The following is a 20,801-nucleotide window of genomic DNA, read 5'->3' on the forward strand; positions in this document are numbered from 1 at the left end:
CACTAAGTTTCTTTTGTGGCTCTGTTGCTAAAGCAATACTGGAAATAGTATGTTTCACATATGCATTTATTCTGTTGTCCTTAGATCTACCAGCAAGGGGCAGAGGAATCCCTCTGTAATTTTTTTCAGTAAAGACACACACACACACACACACACACACACACACACACACACACACACACCCTTCATTTCTGTACAAGGTGAAACAAATGAGACACAATGCCTGAGGTCCTTGATAGAATCACTCAAAACTCTATGGATGGTGCTAGAATCCACAAAGCATATGCTCTGTGGAACGTCACGCAGCAAAGACAGAATAGTTACATGGATAAAACCTGAAAATAACTACAACAGATCAAAGGTAACATTGCCAATGGAGCATTGCAGGCAGTAATACAAAAGCAGCTGTCAGTACAAGTCATGTAACATGACTGTTCTTCCTAGGTACCTGTGAAATATTTTTCCCCCCTTTGAATGTTTTGTAACCGTTATAATCTGATAGGATCCTTTGGTAATTCAATAAATGCCCCATACTCTTGACAATCTAGATGGTAATATATGTAACTTCTGTTTAGCGCTGTAAACATACGCATATTAAACATTCTGAGTCCATTTGTCCCCATATAGGGAATATTGGATTCATGATAATCAGGGCAGAAGCCATTACTCCATTAGACTGTGTGATTAACTGATTAATGGCTTACCTCTTAAATTATAGAGAGCTTCATTTCATTAGTGCTGGCCATCTGGGCTCTCACACATCCACTGACAGGAGCTGACCTGATGGCTTCTATTACTGGCAGAATCTCCCATCATTTTCTGCTGATGACTTAATGGATGGTGAGGACCTAAGATACATACTAGGCCAGTAAATGGGGTAGGAATTAAAGGAAAGTGTCTCTGCCAAAAGTTTGTCCTTTCACTTTCTGCTCCTGTTCACTAGTCCAAGCACTTTTAATTTACATGCTGGGTTAGGGAGGTCCCAAGCAGAAGAAACCCTGGACCTCAGAGTAAGGTGGCATCTCCCTACATGTTTGAAAGTTCTTAGCTTTGCAGTGTCAGAAGAGCAGAGTTTCTCAGACTTTGTGAAAGATGATGGAAGAAATAATTGTTGGAATACCCTGGGATTTTCTTTTGCCATCAAAGAGCTTAGAGCACTAATTAGTGTTGCTTGCAATAATTCTGTTATATTTATTTAATGCTAACTCTGACTATGGCTGGATTATTTGTGCTTGTGACTAGATCATTAGTATTTTGCATTATTTTTTTAAAACAGTCAGTTCTGAAAGCTTTAGGCAATTTTGCCCTAACATCTGTGTTCTGTTCACACTACTTAGATGCAGATATTTGTGGCAGATTCTGAACTTCTAGGTCCTAGAATTTTTGCCAGTCTCCCTAGCTTTGATTAGGAATATGTCATAATCAACCGTCTCCTTTAAAAATAAATAAAAAAGCAATCATATGGTGCAGTGTGGACTGAAAGAGCCTGTTCAATTTAATGTCCAGTCCTGCATAAGTTCTGCAGCAGTGAGGACCTTATCAAGATGAGACGTAATGCTTGCTGCTCTCTGTGTAGATTGGTTCAGCTGCTGAAATAAGCCACCATTCTTCAAAAAGAGAACTAATAAATACCAAGACCTTTTGCTGGCGTTAAAATTAAAACACAACAGTTTACTTTCTGTATGCATCCCTGCATCCTGAAACACCATGTGTGTTGTCACACCTCAAAAAGGATATAGTAGAGATGGAAAAGGTTTTTTGGCTACGGCACATTCCGGGGTGGAGTAGATGATGCATAGAAGGTCAGCAATGTGAAAAAAATGTGGTGTTGGCTTTGTAGGTTTCCTGGTCTATTCTAAACAAGACACTGTTTTTTGCTTCTTGTCCTCTGCTTATAAGACTAATTCGTATTTCAGCTGCTGCCTCACCTGAGCAGCCTGCCTCATTCCTCCACTAGCTGCAGCCTGGAGGGTTTTTGCAAAAGGCAGCAATGAGCATAGATACAATATATTATCATAAATCAACACCTCCTGCCTATATCTAAAGACACAAACAGAACCCTCCGCCTCCTCTTCCCAAAGAGAATGCTAACATTTAGACATTGTGAGTTCTGCAGAAATAATTTGAAAAGACAGGATCTCAGATGAGAACTCTTGATGGCAGAAGCCTGCAAGGGAACAAGTGTTAGCATGGTAGAAAGGGTAAAGTGTAGAAGCGCTTCTTTTTTTAATAAAATATTTATTAAATTTTCACAAATTATATAAACAAACACAACAATTCAAACAAACACACATACAAGAAAAAACAAGCATAATTTCAAATCCTTATTTTCTTAAAACTTACTTCCCCGAGCTCCTCATACCTTCCCTTTCTGCATTCCAATTTCAAATATTCAGTTCAGCAAATCCTCAGCCTTACTTTTATATAATTATTGACCTTTCTTTTCTTTTAACTTAATCTTTACAGCTGTAATCCAATTAATTTCTAAAACTGCATCATTCTAACACTCATTAATTTTACAATGTTTCTTAAGATAGTTCTTAAATTTCTTCCAATCTTCTTCCGCCGTCTCCTTTCCCTGGTCTCGGATTCTGCCAGTCATTTCTGCCAGTCCCATAAAGTCTATCACCTTCATCTGCCATTCTTCCAAGGTGGGTAGATCTTGTATCTTCCAATACTTTGCGATGAGTATTCTTGCTGCTGCTGTAGCATACATAAAGAATGTTCTGTCTTTCTTTGGCACCAATTGGCCGACAATGCCCAAGAGAAAGGCCTCTGGTTTCTTGAGGAAGGTATATTTAAATACCTTTTTCATTTCATTATATATCATTTCCCAGAAAGCTTTAATCTTTGGGCATGTCCACCAAAGGTGAAAAAAAGTACCTTCAGTTTCTTTACATTTCCAACATTTATTATCAGACAAGTGGTAATTTTTTGCAAGCTTGACTGGAGTCATGTACCACCTATAAATCATTTTCATAATATTTTCCTTTAAGGCATTACATGCCGTAAATTTCATACCGGTGGTCCACAACTGTTCCCAGTCAGCAAACATAATGTTATGACCAATATCTTGTGCCCACTTTATCATAGCTGATTTCACTGTTTCATCTTGTGTATTCCATTTCAACAGCAAGTTATACATTCTTGACAAGTTCTTAGTATTGGGTTCTAACAGTTCTCTTTCTAATTTTGACTTTTCCACCTGGAAGCCAATTTTCCTGTCCAATTTAAAAACCTCCATTATCTGATAGTAATGGAGCCAATCTCTCACCTTATCTTTCAATTTTTCAAAACTCTGCAATTTCAGTTTGTCTCCTTCTTGTTCCAGAATTTCCCAATATTTCGGCCATTTGGCCTCCATATTAAGCTTTTTCAAGGCTTTCGCTTCCATCGGTGATAACCACCTTGGGGTTTTATTTTCCAATAAATCCTTATATCTTGTCCAAACATTAAACAATGCTTTCCTTACAATATGATTTTTAAATGCTTTATGTGCTTTGACCTTATCATACCATAAATATGCATGCCATCCAAATACATTGTTAAAACCTTCTAAATCCAAAATGTCTGTATTCTCAAGAAGTAGCCACTCTTTCAACCAGCAGAAAGCTGCTGATTCATAGTAAAGTTTTAAGTCTGGCAGGGCAAATCCACCTCTTTCCTTTGCATCAGTCAGTATCTTAAATTTTATTCTAGATTTCTTGCCCTGCCAGACAAATCTGGAGATGTCTCTCTGCCACTTCTTGAAACAGTCCATCTTGTCCACAATTTGCAATGTTTGAAATAGAAACAACATTCTAGGCAATACATTCATTTTAATCACAGCAATGCGGCCTAGCAATGAAAGCTTCAAATTTGACCATATTTCTAGATCTTTTTTTTACTAAAGTGTAGAAGCGCTTCTGTCGAGAGGATCCCCAGGAGACAACAGGTTCCATGTGACACCTGCTCATGCAGAACTTTGCTGTCAGCTCTAGTGCAGTGCCAGTGATATCTGTGTCTTAGATGCCTGGATGAATCATACTTGGTTGTGCAGGGGGGGAAACTTCCCTTGTATTGTGCTACTCTCACCACCCCTGCATGCCCGATGAAACCTCTGTTGTTAAGTTGTGGGTGAACATATCAGACGACACAGCGATTCTTCAAACAGCTCTTGTTTATTCACAGGCCAGAACAGAACTGAACTGAAGGTTTCAGCCAGCCTGCTTATATAGAGTGGCACTAGAACACAACAGTAACCATTTTCTGTAACTATCCAATCACTGAACGTCACTTTTGATCCCTTATTTGCATATGTGGACCTGAACTATCTACAGTATCCCCCTGCTGGCCAAGGGTGAGAACTTCAGTACATAACAGCAGTCTTGTCTGAAAAGGGGTTATGATTGCCAGGTTGGGTAGACTGAGGGAGATGGTGAAATAAGTGCAGAAGAAGGAGCTCAAATTAATGAACTTTAGAAACACTGTCCTAAGTGTGGCCGGGCAGACTGCTCGCTCACTCATTCAGACCCCAGATTTCCATTACCCTGTTGTGTGTGCAAACAAGCAGGCAGGGAGATGGAGGCAATGGCAACATGGGAAGTCCTGCCTGGGCCACCTGCTCGCTTCTCTTACAGCCAGCCCACTTGTGCCACTAGCCTGGCCTGCCTGCTTTGCTCACTTTTACTGCACCTGCTGCTGTCATGTTACAGTTTGTGTGGCCACCTGTTGGTTGCCACATGAACTGCAATGTGACAGCTTATTTTTCTTACAAAAATGTTATATAGTAAGATATGAACATTATTACTGCCATCTATGAATGCTTATGCATCACATTTACAAGAGGAGTTGGAGATCCTTAGGCCTCTGGTTAGTCCCTGGGGTGTAACAAGATACTGGATTAGATAGGCCTTTGGTCTGATCCAGCAGAGATGTTCTTATGTTCATATGGCTGATATACTTTGGTTGTGAGGTTCAAAAGCATTCTGCATAAATTCAGTACTGTCTTTTCTAGGTCATACCATGCAGTTAAAGCACTTTTATGCTACTTTAATAGTTATGACTTCCTCCCAAGAATCCTGGAAACTGTAGTTTGTTGAGGGTGCTGACCTCACAGAACTACAATTTCCATCACTCTTAACCTATTGCCGTTCTCAGAGTTCTCCATGACTGTTAAAGTGGCATATGTGTGCTTTAAGTATATGGTGTGGACATGACCCTAATTTAACAGGTGAGGAAATACCTTCATTAGTTTTGTAGGGTGCCATTGCCTTTTATATCTCAGATGCAGAGCTGAGGTATAATGATCTAGAGTACTTAGAACTGCAGTCCAAGCTAGGTTTTGTCTAGTTGAAAAGGGAGATGTTATTACTCATTTAACTCAGTTCCACAGTTGTCCACTTGCATCTTTTGCCTTCCCCTTGTCACATTAGCTACTGGGATCCTTTTCTGTCTACTGTCTCTTGAATTAACCCTAAGATTGCCTGTCAAATTTGTACATTGTCTGCATAATCAATATTTTCATTTTCTACTTTCATATTTATCCCTATTTTTGCAACAATAAACTCTGACATTCTTAGGTTCTAACCTTTGGCATGTTATTGGTATTGATGTTAGATATATGGACCCACTGCATCAGGGCATTCCAGGCAGTAGGGAGCCTGTGTGTGTTTTACATATTCCCGTTTAGAGCAGACAGTGGGGATTACTCAAGATGCAGAGTTTGGAAAATGGGAGGTACTTGAATACCTCCAAGTCTACAGACTGCCTTGATGCCACTGCTCAGGTGCTTACTGATGCTGTGAAAACAGCAGAGAGAAAACTGCTCTGTCTTTGAGAGAATCCCCCACCCACTTCTATGAGTGCATAAATGGAAATATGGGAAGCACACAGAGACTCCCTGTTTCCTGGATAGCCCCGATGCAATGTGTCCACACAAAGAGGAGGGTCTGATGAGTCATCTGAAGAGCTATTTGCACATGAGTCTTATGTCTTGAATAGGGAATGGTCAGGTCCAAAATATTAAGAAGTGACTCTAATGTTTGAGATAATGAAACTAGAAAGACAGTGCATGTATTTATTAGTAGTAGGCAACTTTCAAACTACCAATGAATGTAATTGCAAAACTGAGATTTCTTAACATTGTACAGTATAGCCTTTGCAATACCACAAGAATCATTCTTTTTTAAAGATTGGCTTTGCAACTGTGTTAATCAGTCCCTGGTTGCTGCTGCTCCTTCCATTCTGGGAAATCCTACTAAAGCTCTGTGCACCTGAAAAAGAACCAAGAAGGCTTTTCAGAGGCTGGAATTAAAACAGATAAAATGTGACAAAGCGTCCTGTTAATGCTCAGTTCTCTACACAGCCGCAAATAAACTCAATTCCCCTTAAAACATGCCTGTTCAGAGGTAATGAAGGAGAACTGTTGAAGAAAAGGAAGCGAGAGCTTTTGAGGAAAGAAATGGGATTGAGACCAAAGTGGCTATATGTAACCTGTTCATGCAGGTAATAAATGCAGTATGATGCTTTAGAAGGCTTCCTCTGTAGTGCTCAAGACTACAATGCAAAATATCTTGGATTTATAGAAAGTAGACCTAATGCGTTGATTGCTGAGCTTGTGAACTGGAAAATAAAACCACACGAGAATAAACAACAGAACAGATGGCTGAGGCATAATCTTAGGCATGCAAGGCACGTTATGCATCTTTCTTTCTTTTTAAGTATTTGAAATGTGTGTTCTTTCCCTTTTCTATTTGCTACTATTGCCGCCACCTTCTCCAAAGTCTTCGTGGAACTCTTACTTTGTTTGTTTTCACTTGGCAGTACAATTATTTGTATTCCTCGTTAGACAAATTTAGCTCTGTTGAGCAGTTTCATCTGAAATAGATCTTGTTAGAAGAATGGGTGTGGGGCACTGTCTTTAGTTAATTAGGAGTATTAGTAGTTGCTTTTATTTGGGACATTGTTAAGAACATAATTGAGCAACCTGCTTCCTGGATGCCTCCAGGGAGCCAACAAGCAGAGTTTGAGGGCAGTAGAACTCTTTTCCATTGTTGTGCCCCAGTAACTGGTATTCAGAGAGATGCTTTCTCTGATCCTGAAGATGGTGTGTAGCTATCCAGCATGACTTGTAACTGTCAATAGCCTTTTCCTCCAAGAATTTGTCCAATCCCCTTTTTTGCTAGTATATGGGGAGATGGGAAATGTGGGTAGCTTTGATTAGGAAGAGTCATAATCAAGCGTCTCCTTTAAAAAAATAAATTAAAAAGTCATCATATGGTGCAGTGTGGACTGAAAGAGCCTGTTCAATGTAATGTCCAGTCCTGCATAAGTTCTGCAGCAGTGAGGACCTTATCAAGATGAGACGTAATGCTTGCTGCTCTCTGTGTAGATTGGTTCAACTGTTGAAAGAAGCCACCATTCTGCAAAAAGGAACCAATAAAAACCAAGAACTTTTGCTTGTGTTAAAATTAAAATACAACAGTTTACTTTTTGTTTGCATCCCTGCATCCTGAAACACTATGTGTGTTGCCACACCTCAAAAAGGATATAGTAGAGATGGAAAAGGTTTTTTGGCCATGGCACATTCTGAGGTGGAGTAGATGATGCATAGAAGGTCAGCAGTGTGAAAAAAAATGTGGTGTTGGCTTTGTAAGTTTCCTGGTCTATTCTAAACAAGACACTGTTTTTTGCTTCTTGTCCTCTGCTTATAAGACTAATTCGTATTTCAGCTGCTGCCTCACCTGAGCAGCCTGCCTCATTCCTCCACTAGCTGCAGCCTGGAGGGTTTTTGCAAAGGCAGCAATGAGCATAGATACAATATATTATCATAAATCAACACCTCCTGCCTATATCTAAAGACACAAACAGAACCCTCCGCCTCCTCTTCCCAAAGAGAATGCTAACATTTAGACATTGTGAGTTCTGCAGAAAGATATGCGTTCCTGTAAAATAATTTGAAAAGACAGGATCTCAGATGAGAACTCTTGATGGCAGAAGCCTGCAAGGGAACAAGTGTCAGCATGGTAGAAAGGGTAAAGTGTAGAAGCGCTTCTGTCGAGAGGATCCCCAGGAGACAACAGGTTCCATGTGACACCTGGTCACAGCTTCGGCTCATGCAGAACTTTGCTGTCAGCTCTAGTGCAATGCCAGTGATATCTGTGTCTTAGATGCCTGGATGAATCATACTTGGTTGTGCAGGGGGGGAAACGTCCCTTGTGTTGCGTGTCGAGGTCCCCAAGCCACCGCCCAAATAACTCACAATGCACACTTAATTTTTTGTTTAAGGTTTTTGGCATAATTTTGGCCACAACTTTATTTAAATACAAAACCGTGAGTCGTTGTTTAGGCATTGGTTAAGAGTATCTGTCCCCCCCGCCTGGGGACAGAACTGACTTCCGGGCACCACCGAAATACAGTGCGGGAGAACAAGTTGGGGAGAATTGGAGCTGAGTCACAGACCCTCAATTCTCATCCGCATGCTCCCCGAAGGCTTGCCGGCCCTAGTCCCATTCCAGGGATTGGACAAAAAGATGGCAAGCCCCAGGATTCCTTTAACGGAATTCCCTTTCCGCAGCAACCATGGAGGGGCAGGCCCAGCCTATCCTAACCCCTCCTCCACCAATTTATAACCAATGCCTAACCGCAACCTTACAAGTTGTGACGATTTGCTATCCAGCATGACTTGTAACTGTCAATAGCCTTTTCCTCCAAGAATTTGTCCAATCCCCTTTTTTGCTAGTATATGGGGAGATGGGAAATGTGGGTTTATGGCAGGGATAGCCATTGTGGTACCCTCCAGATATTTTTAGACTACAGCTCCCATTATCCCTGACCATTTGCCATGCTGTGTGTTTAATTGGATAGCTGTTGGGGTTAGTGGAAGCTCCCAGGCTAAAGGCAGGGCAGGTGAGGGTGTGAATGCTTGTGTGTTCATGCATGCAGGTTTAAGGCTGAGACAGACCTGAAGGTACCATCTATCTCTGGTATCTGATAGGGATGTAGTAAACGTGCTACCTGGTAGGAGTGCATCCTACTTGCCTCTACTTGTATATCTGTAAATAAAGCAAGTGTTTTAAAGTGCCATAAATATTCAGTGCACTTCCCTACAGAGGAAGCTAAAATCTGGAATGTGCTGCCATTGGAATTTCTTGCTTCTTGTAAGTGGGCAGCATGTGAGAATATAGAAGCATGTTTGATCCTTCAGGGTAAAATATATTTCTTGGAATCTTTCACTTTATATTATTTATATACCTCCCTTTCCATATGGCATAAGGCAGTTTTACAAAATCAAATAAGTATATATAAAATTCATAAAATTGTGTAATCCTTAAAACAACAGCTTATCAACTTTCTTTTTAAAAAATCACCAGAGAGCAATTAGTAATAGCAGCAGTATGGTTCAATAACTTGTCTGAACATGATTTTTTAATGTGGACATTAATTTTTAATTTTTCCCAGGTATTTGCAGGAAATTTATCAAACCATTCCAGATAGAAATATAGGGAGCTCCTTGGTGCTCCAATTAGCTTGTGTAAACCTAGTGCAGCCTGGGGCTATATTCAGTGCTGCAACAGTTGACTTCTGCTGTGCATCGACACTTTCCTCTTATCCCCTAACCCTCTGGAGCAGATTTAAAGGGTGTATGATAGGGATGGAGAAATCCTTTCCATCCTGGTTCTGAATGTGGATGTCTTAAAGTATGCACAGTTATGCAGCAAATGACACACATAGATGCTGCCCCAAGCAGATTTGCAGTGCTAAAATTAGAAGAAGAAAAATAGAGTAAGCCTTCAGATCATCTCATAAGTACCATTGGTCTAACCAGCTGTCAGAAAGGTTTAGTTCACAGATCTGTGGTCCGTTCTGAGGACTGGTTCAGTGGAACATATTGGGGCCTCTCTCTCTCTCTCTCTCTCTCTCTCTCTCTGGCATTTATGGTAGTCTGCAACGAAATCTTCTGACATTCCCAGTGTGCATGGCAGGGGGTGTTGCAAGGCAGGGGTGAGGAGGAGAGCACATTCTGTGGCTGGAAGTCTGTTCTTGATGTGTGTGAGTGTGCATGTTGTAGGTTTTTGAATGAGGATAGAATTGTGAATGAACGGAGACTTACAAATATTGAAATTTAAGCGGCAAGAAGGTTCAAATCTCAAGATGTCCCTTTCATAGAATTAACTATTGCTTAATAGTTTGTTTAACCAAAAGTGATACTGTCAGCTGCAAATGATAGAAATTGATAAACCTGTGCAGCAGAACTGCCTGGCTGAACTGTCTCCTTCATTGTGGTTAATTGAATATCATCTGGAAATATTTCCATATCATTTTGCTACTTCTGATTCAATGTGTTAATTGCCAGGGGAATTTGCAGTCCTTTCATTTCTCTTTCTATATCTAATCATGTTCCTTTCCTCTCTTGATGCAGAGAGAAAACACTCTATATTCTGCATAAATATTCTCTGCAAAATGCCCATTTCCTGCTAGCACAGCAGCCAGCTTTATCCAGCACTCTCCAGTAGGGGTCTCTTCAGACGTGGGAAAACATTAACTATTTATTTTTTTTTTATAAAATTTTTATTGGGTTTTCAGATTTTATATAGACACACTAAACACAACACAGACACACAAGCACAAACACAAACATGCATAATTTCAAATCCTTACTTTCTTAACCACTTTCCCTGACTTCCCCACACCTCCCCCTCATACATCCTAATTCCAATAGTTAACTCAGCAAGTTCTTATCTCCCACCTTTACCCTATTATTATTATTTTTTAACTGAATTCTTCTTCATTAACCAAATTTAACTTATACCTCAATTAATTCATAATACTAATCTTTTACGTCTTTTTCTAAGGTCGACCCAAATTCCCTTCCACAGATTTCCCAATTTTATAATAATTATTAAACATACTAACAAAAAAACAACAACATAAAATTATGCACCCTTTGGATTCAAAAACTCCCCCCCCCCTTTCCCGGTTTCAATCCCCAAAATATGTCCATAATATCAGTTCTTAGCCTGGATTCCTCACGTCCGGGGCCTTCAAATCTCTCTCAGTCCCTCTCTGCCGGTTTTGTTGGTAGTCCTTTATGTTGGTCATCAAGTCTCGGAGGAGCTCTGTCCCAGCAAGATCTATGTTACTTCCAACCAGTCCTCCATTTTCAAAAGCGGAGCCCAAATCATGTTTCTTACTTCTTTTAAGTCCAAATGTCCCAAAAGCTCCAACTTTTATCTTAATCAAATTTGTAATCCAAAGTTCTTCCGATCTCCCCATGAAGAGATCACTCCATTCTTCATTCTTAATTTCAGTCCAAATTCTCATTGTCCAAATCTTGTTTTCCTTGTTGTTCTTTTTTGTAGGCCTCTGGTTGTCCCTTTCCACCTGCAACACTTCAGCTCCTCCTTCCCACTCCTCTAAATCTGCAGATATCTCTTCTAATTCGGCTGCAGAATTCTCTTGAGTCAAGTCGTTAACGCAGTCAACAAGTTTGCTTACTTTAGAATTCAAGGTCGTTACATCTGTAGCCAAAGCTGTACTCTGGTCTTGTAACCTTCCCACGAGAAGGAACATTCTTTCCAGCTCTGCCTGTATTTTTCCATCTGCAGCCATTGTAATGCCTCAGAACCCCCTCTAGAGGGATTCTAGTTACTTAGTAATCTTTCTCCAACAATCCAGTTACTTTATTAATATATCTTCTTTGTTTCCAGCAACTTAAGAGCCAATGTATCAAATCCAGCCAGCAGAGATAATAAAAAACAAATTTTTCTAGCTTTGACAGCTCGTTTGACAGCTCGTTTGACAGCTGTCAAACTCCTTATGTCTCCTCAACAGGCTCGCTTGCGGATTGCTCCCGGATCCCGGGGGGTTGCACGTCACCTCCTAAAATTCAGTTCTTATCCTCCAGCACAAAACTTCTAATGCCAAATCGTGAAATTAATAGCTTTTATCTCACAAAGATAGAAATGGTCTCTTAACCTTAGGTATCCGATTCTTGCTTTAAATCGTCTGCAGGACGGGGGGGGCAGACTTCCTTTTAGCGCTTCCCCCGATCGTGCCGAATTCAAAGAAAAGGAAATTTTTAAGTCCAAATTCCTTACTACTCACGGGTTGTTTCTTTTACAGTCCAAATGTTCAAGGAAAGAAGTCAGCGCTCTCCAGCCATGGCTCGCGGCTTCACTCCATAGAAGAAGCGGTCTACTCACAGCACCACGCCACTCTCCGTCCCCCGCTCTGAAGCCTTTAAAAAGGCTTCTTTGCGGGTCGGGGGGCGCAAATGGTGCCCGCCGAGTCACCAGGTCCACAGGCTTCAGCGCCTGTGGTTTCTGAGGGTCCCCGCGTCGCTGCCGCGGCAAGACCCGTCCTCCATGGAGCGGATTCCCTCCGGAGCTCGGAGGGAATCCGCCATTAGCCGATCGCACTAACCCGGAAGTCACGGGAAAACATTAACTATTGGACAAAATTAACTATTCTTATAAAGGAAAAAATTCACCAATGAGGATTGGAAGAATGATTGACAAACGGTTTTGGCAATAAGCAAAAATAAATCTTCCATAAAAATGTTCAACATTCTGTTAGAATATGTATGTGCGTTTGAACAAGTTATAATAATCTATAATTTATAGATATTAGAAAAAGCTATTTTAAGATATTTCAAGATGGCATAGTGTTCCTTGTGTTTTAAATGAAATAGCATAGAAATTATTGTAAATATTGGTAAAAATGTAAAAAAAGAGAAGGGTTACTTTCTTTCCGCTTAAAAGTTAGTTTGATACATTAGGATTTTTGCTGGCTCTCTACTAAAAAGGCTACTCAGCTTTATCTGCTTTTCCTATCTATCCATAAATACTAAGAAGCTGTGCTTATTGTTGGATATAATCTACTAGTACGTGACCACCTATGCAGACCTTTAAGCTCATTAGCATAAATATCAGCAGGAGGGGAAATCTGTGTCAGATGCAAGGGTCATTAGAATTGTTCTCAAAATCTTACTTTCCTGTTCTTCAGATAATGACAGCTGTTTCTCAGTTTACCAAATATTAACAGTTTTAATGCTAAGCAATCTTCTATACACAGGTTGGCTATATGTGAGCTTTAGCTTTTACATCAGTTTTATTGCACAGTGTTGTGTACACTGATGATACTGTATTAATAATAATATGAATAGCCAGGATTGTACAATTTCACATATTTCTGCACAGATGAGAGAAGCATTAGACTTGCTCCCCTGTGCTTCTCAGCAAATTGCTGGAAGCCAATGCTTAAATTTCACAGATTTGAAAAGATGGGACTGGCTGAAGAATGTGTGGTTCCTTGTTTCCATTAATTCTTTTTTCTTTCCTCTTTAAGGTACTATGCTATCTGCTGCCAGCCGCTGGTTTATAGGAATAAGATGACACCACTACGCATTGCTGTAATGCTGGGTGGCTGCTGGGTAATCCCAATGTTTATTTCTTTTCTCCCTATAATGCAAGGATGGAATAGCATTGGCATCATGGACTTGGTGAGTAGATCCTAGTTGTCTGGTGTGAAGTTCAATTCTGTATGAGCAGGTCTTGTATTGACCAAAATCCCTCATCTCTTTTAAATAGCATACAGTTTCACCCAAGAAGATTGAAAGAGAAGTTCAAAATTGCTTCCAGACCATTTTTATTACCAAACTTAGGGTCAGAAAGGCAATTTCACTTCTGTCATAGTGTTGGCTGCTGTGCCTAGGAATTTATCACCTTCCCTTGGAAATCTGAACCCCACCTGCCATTTTATTTTACTGAAATGACTCTAACCTTTGTGCACACTCTAGAATTCATCACTATTCTTTTCCATTTGTGATCTGAATATTTTATCATTCTCTCAATTCACTTGTTCCACTCGTAGCTAAAGTTGACAGAGTTGGTTCTAGATAGCCTCCAAAAATATCCTGTGATTCTATTAAATATCATTACTGTGAATTTAAAGAGAATGAAGTCTTGCTCATGGAATCCTAGAAATTGAAGTTCCTGTAAAGTTGCAGTTCATCCTGAGTCCCTTGCACTGAGTCATTACAAAGTGATTGATGATCTGTACTTCATTCACAACTTTTTAGGGCTGAAATAAATATTGCGTGAATCTAGTATAGCAAAACCCTGATGGACCACTTTTGTTTGTTAGTTAGAAGTAGTTTTGAGAACAAGCAATTGGAAGCAGCTAAGTGCTGTAGGAAGGGAATGTGTAAACCTTCTTCTGATCATCACTTTTCTATAGTGCAGCAGTTCTCAACCTGTGGGTCCCCAGATGTTGTTGGACTACAACTCCCATCATCCCTGATCTCTGGCCTTGCTAGCTAGGGGTGATGGGAGTTGTAGTTCAACAATATCTGGGGACCCACAGGTTGGGAAAGGCTGCTATAGTGGCTCCCTCTGAATCACTTCTACATACATATAGTGCTATGTGGAATTCCAGGTGTGTGCTTGCAAAGGTAAACACCTGTCTTGAATTCATAGGGAAGAAGCATATCTGCACAACAGTTACTTCAGAAAAGCAGTAGAAAGGCTTGTCAGCGCTTTCCCCTCCCTTTTATCTTCCAATTTTCTGCTTTTCAAAGTCGCATTTTAATAAGAAAAGCAGCCACCCAGATCTTTATTTACACCCACATTTTGTTTAGTATTATCCTGATTGTCAAAAGATAGATTTAAGTCTACCCTAGCAGATATATCTCCCTTATCTGGAAACATAATCTGGAATCCTCTCATAACCTTGGATCCTCTCAGTCCAGTGGGCCAGGTCCACAAAGGCAACTGGGAGAACTAGTCATGTTGCTGAAGTACATAATGTCTGGATTTAGAAGATTTTTATTGGGCTGTGGGACATAAAGTTGGACATTACGAACCATTAGGAAGAAGGTAAAGGAAATATTTAAATGTGTAGTGAGATCAGCACTTTGCATGCTATGATTTAGGCCCTACAGTGGAAGGGACCCCAACTAGATGATCCCTGGGGTCCCTTCCAACTCTACAATTCCATGAATGTCCTTGAATGAGACATTAATGATTACACGCTCAGTCTGAATATCTGCTGTGGTCTGACAGGGATACTGAGTTATTGACAGATCACAGTGACATCCATGATACCTTCAGAACCCATTGGCTAACATGTTGTGAAAGAACCTTTTCTACTTCTATCTATTCCCTCCCCTCCATTGACTTCCTTCCAGTGAATGCTGTTTTTACTTCTGTACGTTGACAACATGCCACCCTTCATAATAACAGTTCTTTAAATTGATCCTCCTTACCATCTAGTAAGCTTGCTGTCAGCCTAGTATGAGGGACAGTTGGCAACTCTTTCCATGAGACTCAGAACTGATAACTTTCTGAAAACTGCTTTCAGTTCATGCTCCATTTAATTTACAACCATGAACTACTACAACTGTCAAGAAAGAGATGGGGTTTTTCATCACCCTGCCTTTCACAATCAGTACTAGCAGGGAATGATGGGCAGGCAGAGGAATGTTCTATGCAGTCAAGCAGTCACAGCCATTGCAGTAGGCCTGGTGCCACATTTCTGTAAGATTCCACTGATGGAATTATTTTCTTTAGCAGCCTATCAGTAATTAACATTCCTTCGTTCCTCTACTATGCTTCTATACACACATGTGCAATATAGTATCTGCAGTATGGGCATTGATTCAGCAATAACAAGAAGATTTGGGCATTGTGTAATCATCCATCCCCAAAAAGGTTCCATTACATTTTGAATTGCGACTCATCCTAATATTTAAATGTCAGAGAATAAACATTTTCTTCACTGTATGATAAACATAAAACATTCAAGGAAGATAATAGAAATGGAGAAAAAAATATCCAATAGGTCAATTCATAACTATATTTATTAATTTTATTTCCCAATATTTATTTACCATTTGATTGATAGAAGTGGTTTACAAACATAATAAAGAAATAAAATGATCAGTAAAAAAAGTTTAAAACAAGTACTTTAAACATTCAAAAATATTTAAAATCAATTATTAAAACACACACCAACATTTTACATGTCTGGATAGGCTTGCCTAAACAAAAATGAAAAGAGTACCGGCTAAAGGTGCCTGCCTAGTGTCAATAGGCAGGGAGTTCCAAAGTGTGGGTTCTGCCGGCTACGCAAAAGACATGGAATAACTGGGAAATGAGAAATGGGTACAAGGGTTGGTAGGGAAAGTTCCAGATTCTCAGCAGTGTTGTTTTTCATTCCACACATGGGCAAATGAAGCAAAGAGAAGACAATTAATGACCAGAGAAGCTATAATATGTCCTTGTCTTTCTTTGCTTTTTTTGTTCATCTCCCTCAGGTAGAGAAAAAGCAATTCAACAGTATGTCCAACTCAACTTACTGCATATTTATGGTCAACAAGCCCTATGCTATCACCTGCTCTGTGGTTGCCTTCTACATTCCGTTTCTGCTAATGGTGCTAGCCTACTACCGGATATACATTACAGCCAGGGAGCATGCTCATCAGATACAGAGTCTTCAGCGTGCAGGGGCCCCAACAGATGGGAGGCCACACCACCCTGACCAGCACAGCACTCACCGTATGAAGACTGAAACTAAAGCAGCCAAGACCCTCTGTATAATCATGGGGTGTTTCTGCTTATGCTGGGCACCATTCTTCATCACAAATGTAATAGACCCTTTCATAGATTATGCAGTGCCTGCAAAGATATGGACTGCTTTTTTGTGGCTGGGATACATCAATTCAGGATTGAATCCCTTCCTTTATGCGTTCTTGAACAAGTCTTTCAGACGTGCCTTCCTCATCATCCTGTGTTGCGGTGATGAACGATACCGAAGGCCTTCCATCTTAGGACAAACAGTCCCTTGTTCCACTACTACTATAAATGGATCTACACATGTGCTAAGGTGAGTGGTTGTTCAAAACTGGGTTGAGAAAAAAGCAAGGATAATTCTGTTTTCATCCACTATGCGGGGAGCGGGGATGGATTTTTTTGTATTGAAGTAGCCAGGGCTATGGCCTGATTTAGAAGAGCTGGCGTGTGCACATTTCAGTGGGTTAGCCATGGACCTTCCCTCACTCAAATCTTCCTCGGTGTTCTCAGTATGGTAACAGGTATGAAAGAGGTATCCTGCGAAGGGGATCTATAATTGGAGCTTCATGGTGGAGCACAAGAGGAAAGGCAGAACATATGAGTGCAGAGGAGTATTGTGAAAAGAGAAAGTGTCAAGGGAAAGGAATGTATCCACAGATACCAGAGATATCTCATCTAGTAACATGGTTCACCTGGATGTACTTGACTAATGTGCACTTTATTAATACTAAAGTTGATTGTCCTGCCAAAATTAAATTCCTTGCAAATTCCTTTGGCACCTATCAGAGACATGGTGCAGTGCCACTGTCTAGTCTCAGCATGGGCTAATATGTATGTCACACTGGGATTCCAAAGGAATCAATCCAAATGTTTTGATTCTAAGAAATTATTTTACAGATATCAGTTTGAATCATTTACTTTGTAAGCACCAAGTCAGTAATTTTTCTGACTGAAGTGTTACTATAGGATGCATAACAATGTTTTTGTGGAGGCAATGAGTAAGACGTGGTCTATTATTAACAAGCCTTTTGTTTAAAGCTCACATCAAGTTGAACAGGTATTGAACAATGCTGAAAGTTTTACTAGTTATTATTTATTTGTTGTTGGTATCTGTCTATCTTGAGAGACAATGGAGTGCACCATCAGGGGTGAAGTCATATTGCTGGAGAATCACAGCACCTGCTGTGGTTGCAGGGACTGGTAATAACTGCTGCCTCCCATGGTTTTTGTTTTTTGTTGTTTTTTTTTTTTTTTGCTGTGTTAGAAACTCCGAAGTGGCCTCTCCAGGGCACAAGCCTGGGCAATGTAAATGCAGGTCCAAAGGAAAGCAGAACAATATGTTTGGCAGCAGGAGTTGCTGGAAGGAGGCATACAAGATGCCATCCAGCCATCTTACAAATTCCACTCTGGATTTCTGTAGGGTTTATTCCTTAGCCTTTGATTCTCTCAAATATATTCTGCAAGGCAGTGGAGGTTTGGGGTCAGAGTTTTCCTTCTTCTAGATGGGCTACCTTCCCAGGTTGATGAGCCCCACCTGCCCCTCACTTCCCTCTACAGCCATGCAGAAACCACCTTGAACTGTTAGACCCATTATTGCTCTCATCCACTTAATCCACCAGAGCCTGTCTATGCATGCAAGGAAAGTCCCTAACTCATTGAGAGTTTGAGACCCAATGGCTACCGTCACATGTATAGCCCACCTTTTCTACATCCATTGTTAAACATGGCTCAGTGACCATAAGAAGCAACACATCACCTAAAAATTCAGTACAGTTTCCCAGAAGAAACAGTAAAGAACACATCAATCAGATGCTCAGAAGAACCAAAGAGTTTTTACCATGTATAAAATATATGTTAGAAGGCACCAGTATTATGTCCAGGATATAGGATCCTGAAACATCCAAATAGAAAATCAGTTCAAGTGAAAATCAAAGAAAAATGACTCAGTTGCATGATTCAGTGCTCTAAGTCTAGCCTTTTCTAAATTAGTTAATTTGTTTTTAAGGGGAGAGGGACTGGGCTTCCCTGGGAGTGGGCCCTAGCCAACGGAATGGCTGGGGCAGCTTCCATGGGGGGGGGAAGCATTGGGACACCTGATCTCAGTGATCACTGGCATGGGGATTTCTTACTGTTGCTGAGATAACAAAAGGATTATCCCTTGTTTGTAGGGTTACCTACAGATTGTCAACCTTCTTGCAAATATTTGAGCTCATGACCTTAAACTTTTTACTTAGCATTAGTTGCTATGATGGCTGAGGCATAAAACTTTCAAGGGAACAGAGGAGATTGTGTTTCTTCGGCCTGTTTATATAAAATTGGGAAATGCTGAGGCACTAAGATTAAACTCCACTGAACAGCAGAAAAGCTTGCTTCATCATGCAGGCTTCCATCCATCCTCCTCCCAGCTGGAGAGCCTTTAACGATCGAACCTCGCTGCTCAGGAATGCCTGCTGTGCACACTGCTTCATCAGAGAGCAATTATGTTTTGGTTTTCTCAGCTTCCTGAACTGATGAAGAAGGTGTTTGTTAGGTCCCTATGTGGTTGTAAATTTTACTTGGGGATTGATAATAGAGACTGGGCTAATGGTGATCTGTGGTCCACTCTGCTTACCTAAAACTGTGGGGGCGGGGAGTTAAATTGCAGAATACATTTTTATTTTTTATTTTTAAAAAGGTGTCACTGGAATAAGACAAGAAGCAAGTCTTGGAGCAAAAGCATGGATCCCCTTTTCCTCAAGGGCTCATCATAATGTGTCCAAACTGTGTGTTGAAGTTTAAAATTGCATGTGTTATGACTTCCAGTGCTTGTGGCCACCTGGAAGTCATGCTGATGAGTCACAAGTGGGGGAGAGACACCATTAAGGGATTGGCAAAAATGTAAAGGTCTCTCCAGCTATGCTGATGTCTGTGTCAAAAAAAAACAACAGGGTATTGTTTGGAGACACTTTTGTGCTCTCAGTGCTCATGAAAGACTTTCCAAAGAAGCAAAACCAATTTTTTTTATCCAGGGGTCAGATGTAGTCAGCGACCGCCTATGCCTTTTTGTGTCATACTCTGACGAAATAACTCGGCCACCAATCAGCTATATAAGATGAGTTTGTTGGATCAGACCAAGGACCTGTCCAGGCCAATGTCTTGTTCTCACAGTGGCCAGTCAGATAGCTGTGGGGGAACCCGCAAGCGGGATCCAAGCACAGAAGCACTCTCCCCTGCTGCAGTTTCCAGCAACTGGTATTCGGAAGCATCAATGCCTCCGACCGTGAAATACAGATTTATTTCAGTAAGAGTAATTTATTCTTTGATATCTGCTGTTTTCAAAACAAATTTCATCCACAGCTACAGAAGAGGATTTACAGTGAGAAGAATGTTACATCTGTGCAAACTGGGAAATCTGTGCAGCCATTACGAATTTATTATATATAAATATTTGGACACTTAAATCATAAGCAGCACTATGCTGAAGGGCATGATTGAATGCATTCCATACTGTACAGAATTTAAGTATCCATCTTGGTTTAGATTGATTCCTGTATTTTACAATTACTAATGATAGGTTTAGGTTTCAGTTCCTTCCAGCTCTAAGCAGCAGGTTTGTGAAGCAATGAGTGTAATGAAACACGAGTTTTCATCGCACTCAAGTCAAGATGCATCAATTTAAACACACCATGTCTTTTATCTGAACAACAAGAAAGCTTTTGATAAAGACTTTTACCAAATTTTGCAGGATTTCTTTCTCTAGGAACAACAACAAGAAACCAAGCTGAAACAGTTAAATATAAGAATTATAATGCTGTCTAGTATATGTATACTTACACGGCAAATGACTCTACAGGTGCTGGCAAATGTCTTTATAGCTTCAGTCTCAGAAGTCATAAAATCTTGATTCAAAGGGAGGAATGCAAGCTCCTGAATTCTTCTGCTTAGATTCAAATCCAGTCTGGAGAATTGCAAGCATCCACTCACCCCTAAACCCACAAAAGAGAAACTGCCAGTAGTTAAGAGTAACTTCTTCTAGCTGTGCAAAATTGTCAAAAGCAAGATTCCTACAATCCGATGAGACAGGGAGATCTTTGCTGCTCCTTCCTTGTGAGTAGAGCACATAATGCCAGTGAATTTTTTCCTACAAACTGGAAGGACAATGGAATTCCATATGTAACTGGACCTTTTCTGTAGTGTGAAAGTGGATTAATGCATGGAACACCTTGTCTTAAGGTTCATTAGGCCAGGTATGGGGAACCTAGAAAACTT

At 40.4% G+C, this 20,801-nt stretch overlaps 1 protein-coding gene across 5 annotated transcripts in view; it reads left to right on the forward strand.

Moving 5' to 3' along the window:
- Nucleotides 1–20,801, forward strand: part of HTR4 (5-hydroxytryptamine receptor 4) — a 178,752-nt gene that overhangs the window by 104,899 nt on the left and 53,052 nt on the right. For all 5 annotated transcript variants that reach the window (XM_081178633.1, XM_081178629.1, XM_081178630.1 and 2 more), the window contains 2 exons: nucleotides 13,330–13,483; nucleotides 16,298–16,866. In XM_081178633.1, coding sequence (XP_081034759.1) covers nucleotides 13,330–13,483; nucleotides 16,298–16,866 — 723 coding nt within the window. The remainder of the gene's footprint in view (nucleotides 1–13,329; nucleotides 13,484–16,297; nucleotides 16,867–20,801) is intronic.

The sequence above is a fragment of the Podarcis bocagei genome (genome assembly GCF_964188305.1).
Source record: "Podarcis bocagei genome assembly, chromosome: 2".
NCBI classification, from domain to species: domain Eukaryota; kingdom Metazoa; phylum Chordata; class Lepidosauria; order Squamata; family Lacertidae; genus Podarcis; species Podarcis bocagei.